Here is a 19049-nt window from a genome sequence, read left to right on the forward strand (position 1 = left end):
CTATACATGAGGCTAGATCACTTTAGATTTGTCTGAATGTCCTATTGAAAATGACAAAATATGATAACATACACATTTTATTTTTCCTGCAGTGTTCATACCAAGATAAAGGAAACTGTGGTAAACTAAACACCTTCAGCTCCATTTTTAATGCTAAAATAAATTCCATTATTTGAAACCACATGCAGACAAAATGTAGGAATTAAATTAGGCAATTTCTCTGTTACATTAGCAAGCAACAAATCCAATGTAATGCATGAAAATACAATGCAAGAAACAGTTAACATAAAGCCTAAGACACAAAGTCAGTACCTGCAGACTCAAGAAAGAATATTTATTGATAAAAAATATTTCTATAAGTCTTCACTTTTAAGAATTCTGAGAACAAATGCATCTATGAACTTACTTAGCTGTAAATAACACTACTGGTAAAACCAACCCTACTTTAAAACTAGCACTGACATAAAGAGACAGAAGAAAAAACAACAATAATAATAACAATAAAAAAATGCTACTGCAGATATTGAACATTAAATTAAAAAAACAAATGCTGCAACAGACATTCAAGTCAGGCAGTATCTGAAAACTTAGATTATTATCTCTGTACATAATGCAGCCTATCCATTACGTCAATGGCAAAGTGAATACATATGTTCTCTTTTTGCTTGAATATGCAGACTTTCCTTCTACACTTGGGAAAATAAAAGAAATGCACAAATACCATATTGGCAAAAATCCCAACTGTACTAATCTGTTTTAAGGTGCGCCAGAAAATCCTGTGAATCTATTAAACTGAGCAGATAATTAGTTTGGGGTTTTCAGAGATTGGGCTTTTGCAACTGAATGGAGCACCACAAAAAGTAAGGGCATGAAAAAGGCAAAATTTGGTGGAGGACAGAAATATCTCAGGGTTATAAAATGGAATAAGATTACAGAGCTGCATTAGTTTATAACAAGTGTCACAGCAAAGAACATTGAAAAAGTACTGTTGGTAAGAAGCAATTTTTCTGTCAATTCAATTTGCATACTGTTTTCAAATTACTTTTGCCATGTAATGATCTGATTGCTTAAATTAATTACAAGTAATTAACTACTAAAAGGAAAATCATAACTGAAAACATAGTATTTAGCAATTTGCAATAAATCTTCCCAAAAGTAGCACATCAGTTCCACAGGATGTATTTTCCCATAATATAAAGACACCTACATATTATTTTGGCACACTGCCATGATTCAGCATTCTATTTAGCACTATTTTGGGGGACTGATTTACAGCCCTCACTAATTGAAATTTGTATCCTTCCAGTCACAATAAATTACAAAAGCACTTCTGCAGCCTCAGTGTCAAAGCTGTTAAAAGTGTCTCGAGATGAATGAACTGCTAATTTTCAATAAGAAAATGCAATTTTTTTTCATGTCAGCTTAATTCCGAGCATGTTTTAAAGAAGATTTTGATACATAACAGAATGTAAAGTAATGATTTTTGACACTGCTGTTAAATTTATGACCAATACTGAAGTCAAAGTTGCAGGCACTGTAATATAAAATATATAGTGCAGAAATTGGTCAATCATGACTACACATGCTCCACAAGAGTCCTCTTCACCCTTCCAGAGTATCATTCTATATTTATTCCGTCACCTCCTGGGATTTTCCCTTAAAGCCTGTGTCTGGCTTAACTACTCCTGCTAGTTGACGTCTACTCCAAATTCTCACCTTCCCTTTAAGAAGAGGTTTCACCCAATTACAATAAATTTTAATCAAACTGTAATTGCATATTTCACCCAAAAAAATTACAGTGAACTCCAAGAATCATGATTAAAGTTAACAAAGAAACTGGGTCAATTTTTACTGCTATGTTTTGAGACTTTTTTTTATTTTACAAGTCTTCTGCAAAAAGCAGTGCGTCCTGCTAGTAAAAGTGTTTTGGCTTTGACTAAAGATAAGCAGCCATGATGTCCAACTTAGGAATGTCATGTCAGCCAATCAGGATTGGCTGTGTATGTGTTGCAACTCAGATTTCTGAAGGACAGTAGTCTGGTTTGGTGTCTTGTAGTGGGAGGATGCCTGCAAAATGCTGCCCAAAGGGGAGACCTCTTTGTAAGAAGTCCTTTGTGCAGAAGAATGGCTTCAAGGAGGAAGCACCAATACTTCTGAGTTAGCCAGTTTGTTCGAGATTGTCTTCAAGGGAAGTCCATACTGTGGCTGGTAATTTTCATGCAGAACGTGGGTTTAGCATGTGAGTACAGCAATTCACCCGACTACTTCAAAAATGAGCTCCAATGTTTACCAGCACATTGGACTGGCTTAACTGTAAAGGGCCCTTTTATTTTTCTTTTCTTTTTCTGCCAGCTGCTTGTTAATGTTGGTAAGTATACTTCTTTTATAATTTTGTGCTTGTGTATGACCTGTCATTTCTTGACAACTGATAATTGTCTATGGATGAGGTAGTATCGCTTACACAGTATTCGCTACGATCAATGTTCCTTAACTAGAACATCCCAACTTTCCTGTTTGGTTGAACCCCAAATTATACCTACCTTAGACGCATATTGCTTATGAAAGGTGGCCTTCTCACCACTGAGTCACGTGGCTGTTAGCAGAGTCAGCTAACGAGCCAAGTTTGTATATGAGCCCAGTGAGAGGGTTGCATGTGGGGGCTTGTCTAGGATCTGATGCGGTGCGAATGCTGTATAAGCAGTTTATTTTTGTGTTAAAGCCAGTGTTTAAACTAGTGTTTGTGGAAAGTGAGGTGCGTCGTGATTAAGGCAATTTATTATGGATGCCGCAGGGATTGGTACGATTCGAAAAGGATATCCATGAGTAATGCTTGTGTTCTGAGCGGGACGGATGTTTGAATTCCTGACAAACTGCTACCTAGAGTGCTGAGTTCTGTAAAAGTATTGGGGAAAGTTATGCTGATAGAACGACGTTTTGACCAATCAGCTGATAAGGATGTTGTGTTAGTCCAGACCACCAGTGACATGATTGAAATTGTGCTGCCCAATAAGATAGAGGCACCTGGAAAGGCAGAGCCATGGCCAGTTCATAGCTCTAGAGAAGTGGGGTATGTAGCTGAGGGTGAAGACTTTACAGCCAAGTGTTCTTGTTTCTGCAAAGTGAGGGGAAGTTGTCATCAGAGAAGAGGTCTGATAAGTCCTTCAGTTGCTACTTTAAGTTCTGAGCTGGTTTTGGTTATTACATCACTGGCTGATAAATGCCAAAGTGTACCTTCAGAGAGCTGAACATGTCTCTGGAATTAAGCCCACTGGCAGTGCAGAAGAATACAAGGTTTGGGCTGAGTAGACATCTCAGTTACTGAATGAATAGCAGTGCTCAGATAATATGAAAAAACAGAATCTGGTAGAGTTTAAAGAGTCCAGCGGCTGATATAGTGAGGTTCCTAAAGGCAGAAAATCCATTAGCCACATCAGCTAATCACACACTAGCTCAGAAAGGTGCTTTTGGCACAACTGAAAGGTCAGCCAATCTTATGATGAAATTGAGGCACACATTCCAGGAGGAAGGAGAGAGCTGTCTGTCTAACTTTTCTGGTTAGAGAAGCTGCTGCACGGTTTGTGCCACAAAGTGAGTATTCAGCTGTCTGAGAGAAATTACTTGAGGGTGGAGCAAGTTGTAAAGGGCACACTGTCACATGATGAGATTGCTCTACGTATTCGAATGACCCACAAGGTGTGCCCTCCTCCATCTTTTACCAAGTTACTCAGAGAAGACACAGAGGAGGAAAACATGATTGAGAAGTGGTACATTTCCAAAAGCAGTGTAGTGTCTTCAGTGGTAGCCTCTGTTGCTAAAGTGATCCCTTATGTCACAGAGATAAATAGACCTTCTGAGGAATGAGGCGAAAAGCCATCGAGCTGAGCTAACTTGGTGGATATCTGCTAATGTCTCAGCTAAACGTGACACATACTTTGGGAAACCCACCCCACCTGTAAGACTTTTACACCCCACCTGTAGCTACGCAGAGGAATGCTGCTACAAAGGGTCTTTTGACTAAAGAGACTACCAGTATTTTCTGTTACAGCTGTGAAGAAGATGGACATTTCAAGGGAGACTGTGACAGACAGCAAAATCTTCAAAAAGTAAGAGCGTTTAATCAGAGAGGAAAAGTAGCAAAACTACAGAGGTACCCAGTAAAGGCACAGCCTGGCGTCTCAGAGAACACATTCCAATCAGCTTATTAAATACTAAAGTGTAAAACACTATTCCTGAAGGTTTAGTGTGACCAAGCTCTGATGTATCCATACAGATTGAAGATATATATGCTAGAGCCATACTGGACACAGTTTCTCAAGTTACTTTACTTTATAGATCCTTTTACAACCGGTATTTGATGCATTTACCATTGATGCCTCTCAGTGCCCTTGAGATTTGGAGGCTTAGTACTGATGAGTACCCATACGATGGTGAAATCAGTTTTTGGAAGCATATGTTAGAGTAACTGAAACTATTGATACACCAGTATTGATCTGCCCAGATCCGGTTGAAAAAGATGGAGCTTCTATTCTTGTGGAAACAAATACTCCCATTGTGAGAAGGCTTGTGGAACCATGCAAGGAGAGAAATAAAGAGTATATTTTGAAAATCTTGTTCATTCAACTGGTGTTCAGAGCTGCTTTTGAGAAGTTCCTCCTGAGAATGATGAGCATAAATGAGGAACAGTGTGGTACATCCAGTCTATTTGCTTAAGTTGAAATGTTGGTAAATATACTTACTTCATAATCTTATGCTGCTGTACAATCTGTCATTTCCTTGTGACCAATAATTGTGTATGGTGTGGTATTTACTCAGCATTCACTACAATCAATGGCCCTTAACCAGAGCATCCCAACATTTCTGTTTGGTTGAACACAAATCATACTGACCCTAGACATATACTCATGACCTTCTCACTTCTGAGTCACGCAGCTGTTAATAACGTTAGGTAATAATCCAAGTTTGTAAGAGAGTCTGTGAGAGGGTCGTACTTGATAGTGAAAATCTATGATTGAATTAAAGAACTGGAACTCTTGAGCAGGTCAGGCAGCATGTGCCAAAGGGAAGTGATTCTTTATTCGGAAATGGAGAAATAAGAAATGTGCTTCTTATTTAAGTTGCGGAGAGCAGAAGGGTAGAGAAAACAAATAGAATATCTGTGATAGGATGCAGGTCATAGCTGTCCAGATGACAATACTTCCAGAGCCATATAGGGGCAATTATGAATAAGATAAATAAGGGCAATTATAAAGATAATATACAAAAAAAAATGCACTGGAAGAGGCACAACAGACCAATTATTAGAAATCTGAAACAAAAGAGAACTCTATAAATACTTAACAGATCAAGTGGCATTAGTGGAGAGAAAGAGAGAGACAGAAAAAGTTAAAACAGTTTCCGACAAATGGAAAAAGGTTTATCTAAAATTGTAGAATTCAATATTGTATCCCATAATTTGTAATGTGTCTAGATAGATGCGAGAGGTTCTCAAGTTTGTGTAGAACTTCATTGGAAAATATAGGAGCCTCCAATTATGTCACTTGGACAAATTTGATCACTTTCTTATCCTAACTTTTCTCACCAGAATACAAAACATAATTGTTCCTTAATTCTCTAATTCTGATGAAGGATTATTGACCCTGTAGCACTGTTTCTCTTTCTGAAGTGCTGCCTAACCTGTTGAATATTTCCAGTATTTTCTACTTTATCTTGTGTCCATTGACATTTCATGAAATATTTTTGTTTTATTTCTAATCTGTAAAGCTAAATTTCATATAATCACAATGGCAAAAGATGAGGAATTTGCATTTTTATAAATAGCAATTTGAAAAAAAACTTGCATAAACATTCTATATTTTAATTTCATCAGTTTGCTTCTGTTCTCTAAACCAGCCTCAATGTTGGGCAGCACTGGGCTCAATAAATAATGCTACACAAGAGGAAGAAAACTGTCAACATTTCTTTTACTGATTATTTAAAAAGCCACTAAAAATTAATGTTTGTGAAAGATAAAAGCAAGCTTGAAGCCAATATTTCCTTCTGATAAATAAGCAGCTCCCAATGTCGATCTGCTTGGTTGTGAAGTGTAAGATAACAGCATCAAACCAGCATCCAAAATAAGTGAGTCATAATTATCTTCAGAATGGGAAGTTAAAAAGGCAGGGTGGATAAACTTCTCGAATTTTCTCCTCACGCACCAACAGAATGCTGTAACCAAAATCCCTGCCTGCTCCATCTTAACTTCTTCAGTGTCTTTTCCTGCTTTCTTAAACTAGTACATAGTATCAGCATTAACAGAGGACATGGAGGAATATGGCACTAAAATGGGGCATGCCAATGATTCAGGCATTTTTAGATCAAGGAACTTGCTGCTGGGTCTCTTGAAGAGCATTAAGGCTGACAAGCCCCCCACCCCACAATCACCAGATTTTTGAAACAGGGGAATCGTTTCATGATCTCTATATCCTCATTAACAACAGGTTAAGACCCAGAAGTCTGGAGAGAGCTGAAGTTGTTCCATACTTTAAGGGAAAAAGGGATGATAATCCAAGAAATTGTAGGTCAACGAATCTCACTTCAGGGGAGGAAAACTGTTGAAAAGGATTCTTATGAATAGGATTAGAGCACATTTTATGAACATGGTCTAATCAGGGACAATCAACATGGCTTTGTAGGGAGTAGGTCATGTCTTCCAAACTTGAATGAGAATTTTTTTAAGATGACAAAGGTATTGATGAGGGCAAGACAGTGGATATTCTCTTTATGGACTTTAGTAAGGCATTTGACAACTTCTTCTTTGTTTGCTGATCCAGTATATCAAGATGCATGACAGTTTGGATTCAGAGTTGGCTTGCCCATGGAAAAGTGATGTTCTGGTGTTGGAATCTATGTTGCTGAAAATGTGTGTGTGTGTGTGTATATATATATATATATAAAATATGGATGGATTGGATTGTAAGTTTGCAGACAGTGTGAAATGATTGGAGTTGTAGACAATGTAGATGATTAGCAAAGAATACAACAGGGATGTAGAGCAGCTGTAGATATGGATGCAAAAGTGACAGATGGAGTTAAAGCTGAGGTGTTGCACTTTGGGAAGTCAAATGCAAAGAGAAAGTATAGTCAATAGCAGGACCCTAACAGTGTTGATGTACTGGGGGATCTTGAGGTCCAAGTCCATAGCTAACTGAAAAGTGGCCAGACAAGAGTAGTGTCGAGGAGGACTATGGCAGGTTTAATTCATTGGTCAGGGCATTGAGCATAAGGAAGTCATTTTGCAGTGATACAAAACTTTGGTTAGGCTGTATATTGAGTACTGCAGTTAATTCTGGCTTTGGAAAGGGTACAGAAGAGGTTGACTACGATGCTGTCTGAATTAAAAAGAATGAGCTACAAGGAGAGGTTGGAGAAACTTGGGCTGTTTTCTCTGGAGTGTCAGAGACTGAGGGAAGGCGTGATAAAAATCTATCAAATTATGAGAAAGACAGTCAGATTAATTAGACTTTTTCCCAGGATAGAAATATCTGATATTGGAGGACATGTATTTAAGATGAGAGGGGGGAATGTTTAGATGAGATGTTCGGCCAAGTTTCTTTCTTTTAAACAGAGTGGCAGGTGCCTGAAATGCGTTGCTAATGTTGTGGTGGAAGCATATACAATAATGGCATTTCAGAGGCATTTAGGTAGACGTATGCCATGAATATGCAAGGAATGGAGAGATCTGGATAATGGACAGATATAAGAGATATAGTTTGATTTGGCATCACATTCAGCACAGATATTGTGGGTCAAGGATCTGCTCCTGTTATATATTCATTGCCACTTCATGAAATACTTCACGGCATGACAGTTATACTGCAGATCTAGGAATCCAGAGAGATGTACAAGTAATGAAAAACAATTTCAAATTAAAAGCACGTGGGGAAAATTTACAGTTACTTAAATATATCAGCAATTAATAAATGGCCAGCATTGGTAAAGTGATCCAATGTTCATAAAAATTTCTCTGACTTTTGTCTCCTTAGACAAGAAATGAGATGTCCAAGACTTCTCACTGACCCTCTGCTTTCTGTGGGCGTCAATTCTGAATCCACTCAGCCAAGTTTCCATGGACACCATGCCTCATGACTTTTTGCATAAGCCTACCATGGAAAACCTCATCAAATACCTTATTAAAAATCCATACACACTAGATCTATTGCTATACCCTTATCAATTTATAAGTCGTTTCCTCTAAAAACTCAATCAGGCTTGTGATGCATGACCTGTCACAAATCAATGCCGATGACCCCAATAAAACTGCTTCTCTAAATGCTCATCCTTTCCCTAAGAATCCTCTGCATTCGTTTCCCCATCTCCATAAAACTCACTGGTCTTTAATTTCCAGGATTATCCCTATTACAATTCTTGTACAATGGAACACTGCCATTCTCCCATCCTTTAGTTCTAACTTTGTGGCCAGGGAAGACTCAAAGATCATCGTCAACTCTCCAGCAACCTACGCTTTTGCTTCCTGTGTAAGCTGGGCTATATTCCATCTGGCCCCAGGGGCTCATCGATCCTATTTTTTTTCTGAAGCTCCAACACGAATAAAAGGGAAACGTTTAATAGATCAGAATCAAATTTAATACCACTGGCATGTGACATGAAATGTGCTGTTTTACAGCAGCAGTACATTGCAATACATACTTATCTAAATAATATACATCCTGTAATTTATAGATTTTTATTAAGTAGTAAAAAGAGAAAAAAGTGAGATAGTGCACATGGGTTAATTGTCCACTCAGAAATCTGATGATGGTGGGCAAGAAGCTATTCCTGAAACACTGAAGTACTTGTATTTCCTCCTTGAGGGTGGCAATGAAAAGAGGGCATATCCTGGATGATGGGGGTCTTTTTGTGCATCACCTACTGAAGATGTCCTGGATGCTGGGGAGGCCAGTGCCCATGATGGAGCTGGCTGAGTTTGCAGCTTTTTCCGATCCTGTGCAGTGGCTCCTCCATACCAGACAGTGATGCAACCAGTTAGAATGCTCTCCACGGTAAATCTGTATACATTTAGATGGAGGAGCTTAGGAGGAGATAATGGCGCCTAATAGCTACTCCTTTGCTTGCATCTTCGGAAACAGCTCTATTTCCATCTTTAATATCTATTTTTCCCCTTTCAGGGTTATTTTGAAGACCCTGACCTGGAATTACGTGCTGTCTATGGTTCTTTGTGGGAATGAGAGCTGCTCTCGGGGTTTCACGACTGGCCATTATTCAGCATGCTAAGGGCACGGCCTAAGAGCTTCACTCACCTTTGGAGGTTCGAGATTTTGTGCCTCTGTAAACGGTGGGGGGAAATCGGAGGTTGGTGTTCAGGCAGGAGACCTGGGTGTCGTGGAGATGGAAAATCTAAGGCTGTGTGCCTAGAGACCCAAGATCTTTGGGCACAGAGCTCAGAAAAAGTGACGCAATGGACTTTTAACATCATAAACCAGCTCGTTGTTTGTTATATCTCTCCTCTCACTGTGAGACACCCCTTTCTCCCTTTTTAGGGAGAGAGAGAGAGAGAGAGAGAGAGTACCAGGTGAGTGAGCAGTCTTTGGAGTACTGCACGTCTGTGTCTTTGCTGTTGTCTTACTCACGTTTGAGTGCTCAGTGCAGGTACCGAAGCTTTTTCCCCAGTGCGGGGGGGGGGGGGGGGGGGGGGAGGGTGGAGGGTCATTGCCTGCTGTCATTTACACATGGGAGGGAAGGGAGCCGGGAGAGACTGTGGGGCTCTAACATTTAACTGTCATTCATTCTTTGGGGGCACTCCTCTGTTTTCGTGGACGGTTGCGAAGAAAAAGCATTTCGCGATGTATGTTGTATACATTTCTCTGATATTAAATGTACCTTTGAAACCTTTGATTTACAAGAATCTTTGGTGACAGAGCAAGTCTCCTCGAACTCGGAATGAAATATAACCACTGCCATGCCTTCTTTGTAACTGCATCTTTATGTTGGGTCCAGGATAGACCTTCAGAGATATTGACACTCAAGAACCTGAAACTGATTTCCAGGTGAATACCAATTAACGGGCTGGGGGTTTGGGTGACCTGTTAAATTTTGTGCAAGGGAGGGGCTGGGGGTGTTTGGGGTTTGCAAGTCTTTCTTTCAACTACTTATACGGTTTTCTGTATGCTATGACCTCCTGGAGAAGACAAATGTCAGAGTTATATTCTGCATACATACTTTAATTATAAAATAAACCTTTGAAACTGCTCATCCTCTCCACTGCTATTGCCTTGATGTGTACTGGTGTGTTGTTCCCTTGGCTTCCCCCTTCCTGAAGTCCACAATCAATTCCTTGGTGTTCTTGACATTGAGTGAAACGTTGTTGTTTCGATGTCACTCAACCAGCTGATCTATCTCACTCCTGTACGCCTCTTCAACATTACCCAAAATTCTGCCAACAACAGTTGTGTTATTGGCAAATTTATAGACGGCACTTCAGCTATGTTTAGCCGCACAATTGTGGGTGTAGAAAAACTAGAGCAGAGGGCTCAGCACAAAACCTTGAGGTGTCGATTGTCAATGAGGAAAATGTTATTTCCAATCTGCACTAACTGTGGTCTCCCGATGAGGAAGCTGTGGATCCAGTTGTAGAGGGAGGGGCAGGGCCCAGGTTTTGCAGCTGGTTTATTAGTATGATGGTGTTGAACACTGGGCTGTCATCAACAGTCAGCTGATGTAGGTATTGCTATTGTCCAGGTGATCCAAAGCCAAGTGAGGTTCCATCTGCAACAGACCTATTGCAGCAGGTCCAGGTCCTTGCTTAGGCAAGAGCTGATTCTGCCCATGACCACCCTCTCAAGGCACTTCATCACACCATCAGGGCCTGACTCCATCATGAAGGATGTTCTGACATTGGCCTCTGAGACAATGATCACAGGGTCACCAGGTACTGCAGGGATCCACACAGGTGTATTTTTATTCTCCATTTGAAAGTGTACATAAAAGGCTTGAGTTCACCTTGGAGTAAAGGATCACAGCCATTCATATTGCAAGGTTTCACCTTGTAGGAAGTAATAACCTGTAAGGGCTGACCTGCATCTGATTCCATTTCTAACTTCAATCGGAATTCTTTTTGCGCTCTTAAGATGGTCTTCCATAGGTCGTGCCTGGACTTCTTCTATAGTTCTGGATCTTAAATGCCACAGATCTAGCCCTTAGCAGACTATAAATCGTCTGGTTCAACTATGGCTTTTGGTTTGGCTATGTCTGGTATGTTCTTGAAAACAGAACTGAGACAGAATAGTCACATCTGAGCAACACGATAAGTTAATCATGAAACATGCTCCCCCTCATCTACCTTTAAAAGACTCGATTGACCTGTCTTTGTGGAGAATGGTGAAGCCATCAGGCTGCAGTGCTGCATCTGAAATTGTCATGGTGAGCCATGTTTTCATGAAGCAAAGTATACAACAGTCCCTAATATCCCTCTGCTACTACAATCTTGCTTTGCAGTCTTCAGTTTATTTTCCAGAGACTGTACATTGGCCAGGAGGATAGTTACAAGTGAGGTTCTAAGGCCTCTGCTTTCCAATTGTACCTGTAGACCAGCACACTTTCCACGCTTCTATTTTCTTAATGGGGCACCGCACTCGTGACCTGAGACTGCTGCCAGGGTCTGTCGATCTTGAAGATGAATAGATTGTTTTTTAAAACATCTTAAAACGATGTTGCTTACTGAAGTATCCATGGCTGTGGCTGTAGTAATCCTACATTGGAATATTTGATGATGATTCCCATTGGAGCTGCATGCAAAGAGTCACCACTTATCAGCACCATTTTCAGGACAATGTTCTTAACCTATTTATTAATAGGTCAGGACTTTATTCCCTGGAACATAAGATAATGAGGGGAGACCTTATAGATGTATTCAAAATTACGAGGGGCATAGATGGGATAAATGCATGCATTTCCCCCTCATGTTGGCTGAGACTAGAAATGGAGGTCAGAGATTTACAAAGAAAAGTGAAATATTTAAGGGGATCTTTTGCACTTAGAGTGTGGAACGAGCTGCCAGAAGAAATTATAAATGTAGGTCCAACTAAAACTTGGATAGGTACATATATAGGAGAGGTATGGTGGGCTATTATCTGGGTGTAGGTAAGTGAGACTAGACAGAAGACCCAGATGGCACTGACTAGATGGGCCAAAGGGCCTGTTTCGGTGCTGCAATACCCTTATGATTCTATGACTATAAAATCACCAATCACTTATTGAATAAAAGTCAAGAATTATGAAGATAATACTGCAATAACTCAAGTTTTGTGACCCAACTTTAGCCACACTTAAATAAACTGTGCAGAAAGAATTTAACTACAATTTTCAACAGCATGTCAATGTCCCACAAGTCACTGTGATCACCTTCAAGCAGAAATACCACTGGTCCAGTCATGTGAACACTGCAACTCTTAATGAAAGGGATAGTTTGTGTATTCTTCTGCAAGGCTTCCCTGCTCTAACCCACCCAAAATTTCCCAAGACTTTTGCAATACCTCCAGTGATAATGTGAAGAGTATGATGGAATCTGCTCCACCTACACATTGAGAACAGCACACAAGAGAAAGTACAGAAAAATCTACAATAAAACTACCCATTCAGAGGTACTTTGAAGACCATCTTTAAGGTTCATTCTCGCCACTGCCAGCTGAGAATGGATGCAGTAATCACTACAATAGTCAAGGCTTCTTCAATCACTTCTCTCACACAAATTCTCTCATCCAGAAGGAAAACAAACGCCAACAGACACTTAGGGGCAAAACTCACTCCAACGCACACACGGCCCTGGAATACTGCACAGTTAGTTAATAGTTACAAAAATCTACCAATGCCCCACAAACCTAAGCTAAACCTTAAAGCCGATCCCAAGCTCACTAACCTTCAGTACTTAAGGTGTAACCTCATGATACGACAGCAGCGGTTAACTACCTATCCCCTCTCTCAGTACTGGCTGGAAAAAATTGCTGGCTTTGCCGTCAACGCCTGCACCCCATAAGTAGAATGGCAAACTTCCCAAGTCCCCAAAGACTGGCATTGAATGGGTTTTCCAGTTCTCCACCTCCTCTATTAACGCTGCCAAACATTCCGCACAGCTCCATTCTATCCACATGCAACACCCACCGAAATGTTCCCTGGCAGTTCCAAAGAAAACCAGAACCACCTAAAACCGCATTCATTTATTTTGTATTGAGTTTGATATATTTCACAACATTAAAAAAAGTGTACAGTGTGTTTCTTACGGAGATTCGCCATGTATACTATTAAACTTTGCACATAAAACCAAATTTGAACTGTTGCGCTTCAACTAGGTTAGAAAAGATATACACGAGCGGAAGCAAAATTGGTACCTTCTGGGAACTGTAGTCTATTTGCTACCAACAGAGAACCCCCGAACATAACCTGAACTACAGCTCCCAGCAACATACACGGCGCGGCCTACGCCCATCCTGGCACCCATATCTCCTCACCTGATCGACCGAAGTTACTGTCACCACATTTTCTTCGTTAAATTTTTCTTTGAAGTGATCCTCACGGAAGCACCACAATGGCGTAGTCCCCTCCGCCATGATAATAAAAGCGGTGTAACCCTACTAGTGCCACCCTCTCTACTTCTCCGCTCCAACTCGATTCAACATGACTGCCAATCGCCGGTAAATCCGACAGGAGCCCAGAAGGGACAAACCTTCCGTCTGCAACGCCCAAACGCGTTGTGCGTCTCCGGAGATTGACGAGTTCGAATCTTCCGCTGGCAGTCTCCACTTTCAACTGGAACTGTCGGCTTTTGCGTTCATAGCCCCGGGTTCGTGAACGGGTTCGAAATGATCATTCCTTTCCGTTCGAAAAGAGCAGAAATTTATAAATTTCCCCATCGAAGTATTGTTTTTTTTATTCCTATAGAAATAGATATAATATAATTTCTTTATGGTTTACTGTTTTTAAAAGTACCTGAGAAGGAGCAGTAGGACATGTGGCCCTTTCAACCGGTCCCGCTCTTCATTAAAGCAACACACACAGAATACTGGAGGAACTTAGCAGGCCCAGCAAAATCTATGGAAACGAGTAAATGAGTTTCGGCACTGAAGGGTCTCGGGCCGAAAGCTCGACTGCACTCTTTTCCATAGGCGCTGCTTGGCTTGATGAGTTCCTTCAGCATTTGGTGTATGTTGCTTGGATCTCTAGCATCTGCAGATTTTCTGTTGTTTACGAAGTCACCTAGGTCCTTTTTGAATGTGAACACTTCCTAATATCCGCCGTTTTAAAAAATATTAATTTTTTTTTATTGTCTGCACTGAAGTGAATTGCCTCACATTTTTTCGACATTTTATTCTACTTCCATACTCTTGCCCATACACATCTTGTCTCCATTTCTACCAGGTCTTAATGCGTCCACTGTATCATAAAACAGAGTACAGTTGAGTATCAACAAACATGAAAGCCTGACAGTTGGTCCCCTCAGTCAGTTGATTGATATAAATTACAAAACGCCATGCCTAACTGTGGTTATGGTACTGTTTGCCATCCTGAGAAAGATCTGTAGATTACATAATTTTCCCAACTACAGATATTAGGTTGAAAGATGAACAGTTCCTTGTTAACACTGCCCCTCATTTCTTGGAGTGAGCTTATATTTGCTACCTTCCAATGTGCAAGAACAATTCCTAACAGATGACAACAAAATATATCCGCTAGCCTACCAGCTGCATCATCCAAAACTCTGTTGTGTACATTATTAGCTTCTGCAGATTGGTCAGCTTTCAGTACCAAGTTCTTTTATACCAAACCTTGTTTCAGTTCCCCATTCTTGCTGGACACTTGGCTTGTATTTTTTTGGCAAGTTTCTTTTGTGTCTTCTGTGATTTTTTTTTTAGATTTCTCTATTTCTTTATACTTTATTGTATATTTCCAGTCTCCATGTGTGAGGAATTGACATATATCCTTGCAAATGATTTTGCTTTCTGAAAACTAGAAGCTCTTGCAGTTCATGTTTTTAATTTTTTTGGCAGTTTACTCATGTTATTAACTCCTTTTCATTATTACTTTCTCTTATTTGATGAAATACAACATCCTTGCAGTCCTCAGGATTATTGTCTTTTCTGGCAACTTTATAACTTCCTATAATTTAATTCTTTTCTTAGCTGTAGCTGGGCTACTTCTCTGCCATAATGAGTGCCTGGCAAAAAAAGATCCAGTACGTTATTTCTTTAAATGCTACCCATTGTCTGTTCATCATCATACTTTTCATATACGTTCCCAGCTTAAAACAGTCGTAGATAAGTGTGTCCCCACAAAATCATTCAAAGTCTTCCTTAATCAGAAGTCCTGGATGAAGCATGAGGTCCGCAATCTGCTGAGCGCCAGATCAATGGTAGTCAGGTCTTTCGACCTGGTTAAACACAAGAGGACCTGGTGCGATCTCTCAAAAGATATCTCACGTGCGAAGTGACGATTCCGGACCAAGCTTGAATCACTGAAGGATGCTCAACGACTGTGGCAGTACTTGATTGTCATCATCTCCTACAAAGTGAAACCAAGCAACATCCAGCTTCTCTCCCGGATGAGTTCAATTCCTTTTTGCCCACTGTGACCATCAAATCATGGAGGCACCTTCACGAATTCCCACAGCCCTCAATGACCCTGTGATTTCAGTCTCTGAGACCGATATGAGAGCATCCTTCAGGAGGGTGAACCCATAGAAAGCATCGAACCCAGACAGGGTACCTTGGCTAATTGACTGGCTGGAATGTTCACCAATATCTTTAGTTTGAGATACCCATATGCCTCAAGCGTGCTTCAATTATACCTGCACCTAAGAAGAATGTGGTAACCTATGTTAATGACTATCGTCCACTAGCATTTAAATCCACAGTGAAGTGTTTTGAGAGGTTGGTAATGAAACTCCTGCCTGAGAAGTGACCTGGATCTGCTCCAATTTGCCTACCATCACAGCAAGTCAACAACAGGTGCCATTTCATTGGCTCTTCACTCAACCCTGGAACAGCTGGACTGTGAAGATGCAGACATCAGGATGCTCTTCATTGACTACAGCTTGGCAAGCAATACTATCATCCCCTCAAGACTGATCAATAAGCTTCCAGTCCTAGGCCTCAATACTTCCGTGTGCAGATTGATTCTTGATTTCCACACTTGCAGTTCCCAGTCAATTTCGATTGGCAACAACGTCTCCGCTGCAATCTCCACCAGCAAAGATGCACCACAAGGCTTTGTACCTAGCCCCTTGCATTACTCACTCTATAGTTATAACTGTGAGGTTAATCACAGCTCCAAGGTCATACCACCTTTGCCAACGACACCACTGTCGTTGGCCGAATTAAGTGTGGTAATGAATCAGTATATAGGAGGGATATTACAAATCTGGCTGAGTGGTACCATAACAACAACCTCTCACTCAATGTCAGGAAGACCAAGGAGCTGATTACTGACTTCAGGAGGAAGAAAACAGAAGTCCATAGGCCAGTCCTCATCAGAGCATTAGAGGTGGAAGGAGCACCAACTTTCAATTCCTCAGTGCTATCATTTCAGAGAATCTGTCCTGGGTCCAGTATGTAAGTGACATTGCAAAGAAAGCACAGCAGTACCTCTAACTTTCTTAGAAGTTTCCTGAGATTCAGCATGTCATCTAAAACGTTGACAGGCTTCTGCAGATGTATGGTGACTGGTGGCATCATGGCCTGGTATGGAAACACCAATACCCTTGTCCACAAAAGCCTACAAAAAGTAGTTGATATGACCCTCCCCATTATAAAGCACATCTACATGGAGCATCATCGCAGAAAAGTAGCATCCATCAGCAAGGACTCCCATCGTCCAGGTCATGCCCTCTTCCCATTGCTGCCATCGGGAAGAAGGTACAGGAATCTCAGGATCCACATCACCAGGTTCAGGAATAGTTATTACCCCTCAATCATCAGGTTCTCGAAACAGAGAGTATAACTTCACTCAACTTCACTGAAATGCTCCCATTGAATTTGCTCACATAGAACCATGGAACATTACAGCACAGAAACAGGCCTTTTGGCCTTTCTTGGCTGTGCCAAACCATTTTTCTGCCTAGTCTAGTCCCACTGACCTGCACCTGGATCATATCCCTCCATACACCTCTCATCCATGTACCTGTCCAAGTTTTTCTTAAGTTAAAAGTGAGCCCGCATTTACCACTTCATCTGGCAGCTCATTCCACACTCCCACCATTCTCTGAGTGAAGAAGCTCCCCCCCCCATGTTCCTTTTAAGCTTTTCCCTGTTCACCCTTAGCCCATGTCCTCTGGTTTTTTTTCTCCCCTAGCCTCAGTGGAAAAAGCCTGCTTGCATTCACTCTATCTATACCCATCATAATTTTATACACCTCTATCAAATCTCCCTTTATCCTTCTACACTCCATGAAGAGCATTTGATGGCTCTGGGCCTGCATTCACTGGAATTCAGAAGAATGAGGGGCGACCTTATCGAATGGCGAAAGGTCTTGATAGAGTGGACAGGATGTTTCCGATGGTGGGAGTGTCGAAGACCAGAGGACACAGCTTCAGAATAGAGGGGTGTCCTTTTAGATCAGAGATGAGTGGAAATTTCTTTAGCCAGAGAGTGGTGAATCTGTGGAATTCCGGCAGAGACTGCCGGAACTTATGTATATGTAAGGCAGAGGTTGGTAGATTCTTGATAGGTCAGGGTGCGAGGGGATATGGGAGGAAGGCTGGCAATAGGGGCTGAGAGGAAAAATGTATCAGCCATGATGAAATGGTGGAGCAGACTATGTGCTGAATGGCCGAGCGGCCTAATTCTGCACCTGTACAGTATCTTTTGGTCTTATGGTTTTTCAGGGACTCTTCATCTGATGTTCTCCATAGCTTTTGCTTAAGTATTTAATATTATTGTTATTATTACTTTTTTCTCTTTCTTTTTCTATTTGCACAGTTTGTAGTTTTTTCCACATTGCTTGTTTGTCCATCCTGTTGGATGTGGTGTTTCACTGCTTCTATTGTGTTTCTTGTACTTAATGTGATTGCCCACAAGAAAGTGAATTTCAGTGTTGTATATTGTGACATATATGTACTTTGAACCTTGAACTTTACAACTATCCCAGCAACTCATCTCCGGTACTTCCATGTTCACTTTAGTTTAGATTTAAGATGTTAGTTTTGTATAAAGTCATGGCACTTTCAACCTTGATTTAAAATGCTGACATGTTGCGATAGATCCAATCACAAACAAGAGAAAATCTGTAGCTGCTGGAAATCCAAGCAACCTGACGTAGATTGGGAGACCACTTTGCCGAGCATCTATGCTCCATACATCAGAACAAGTGGGATCTCCCAGTGGCCACCCATTTTAATTACGCTTCCCATTCCCATTCTGAAATGTCTGCCCATGGCCTCCTCCACTGTTGTGATGAGGCCACACTCAGGTTGGAGGAAGAACACCTCATATTCCAGTTGGGTAGCCTCCATCCTGATGGCATGACCATCAATTTCTCGAACTTCTGGTAATGCCCCCCCTCCATCCTCACCTTCACCATTCCCCATCCCCTTGTCCCTCTCTTGCCTTATCTCCTTGCCTGCCCGTCGCCTCCCTCTGCTGCTCCTTCTCCTTTTCTTTCTTCCATGGCTGTCTGTCCTCCTCTATCAGACTCTCCCTTCTCCAGCCCTGCATCTCTCTCACCAATCAACTTCCCAGCTTTTTACTTCACCCCCCTCCCCCTTTCAGGTTTCTCCAATGGCATTTCCAATGGGAGAAAGTTAAACTTATAATACTTCTTGCTCAGGTTCCTGTTGTAACCAAGATGCAGTCTCTAGTTCTTAATGTAAATTGCAAGCAGTAATCAGCCTGAAGTTAAACAGTGTTACAGAGCACAGGATGCTGGCCCTTGCAGAGGGGCTGGCTGCTAAGAGAAGGGATCTGAAAAGTGAAGTGACCATGACCTTCGTGTCTGCATTAACCAAATGAAATACAGTGGGACTATGTCACTTAGCACATTAAACATGGTCACAGTTATGATCTATCAAT

General features: G+C 41.1%; 1 protein-coding gene across 1 annotated transcript in view; it reads right to left on the reverse strand.

Moving 5' to 3' along the window:
• Positions 1-13712, reverse strand: part of fntb (farnesyltransferase, CAAX box, subunit beta) — an 85683-nt gene extending 71971 nt beyond the window's left edge. Inside the window, exon 1 of the mRNA XM_073040202.1 lies at positions 13500-13712. Within this exon, the coding sequence (XP_072896303.1) occupies positions 13500-13598 (99 nt within the window). The 5' untranslated portion in view covers positions 13599-13712. The remainder of the gene's footprint in view (positions 1-13499) is intronic.
• Between the last annotated feature and the right edge of the window lie 5337 nt (positions 13713-19049).

Source organism: Hemitrygon akajei, chromosome 3 (assembly GCF_048418815.1).
Source record: "Hemitrygon akajei chromosome 3, sHemAka1.3, whole genome shotgun sequence".
NCBI classification, from domain to species: Eukaryota; Metazoa; Chordata; class Chondrichthyes; order Myliobatiformes; family Dasyatidae; genus Hemitrygon; species Hemitrygon akajei.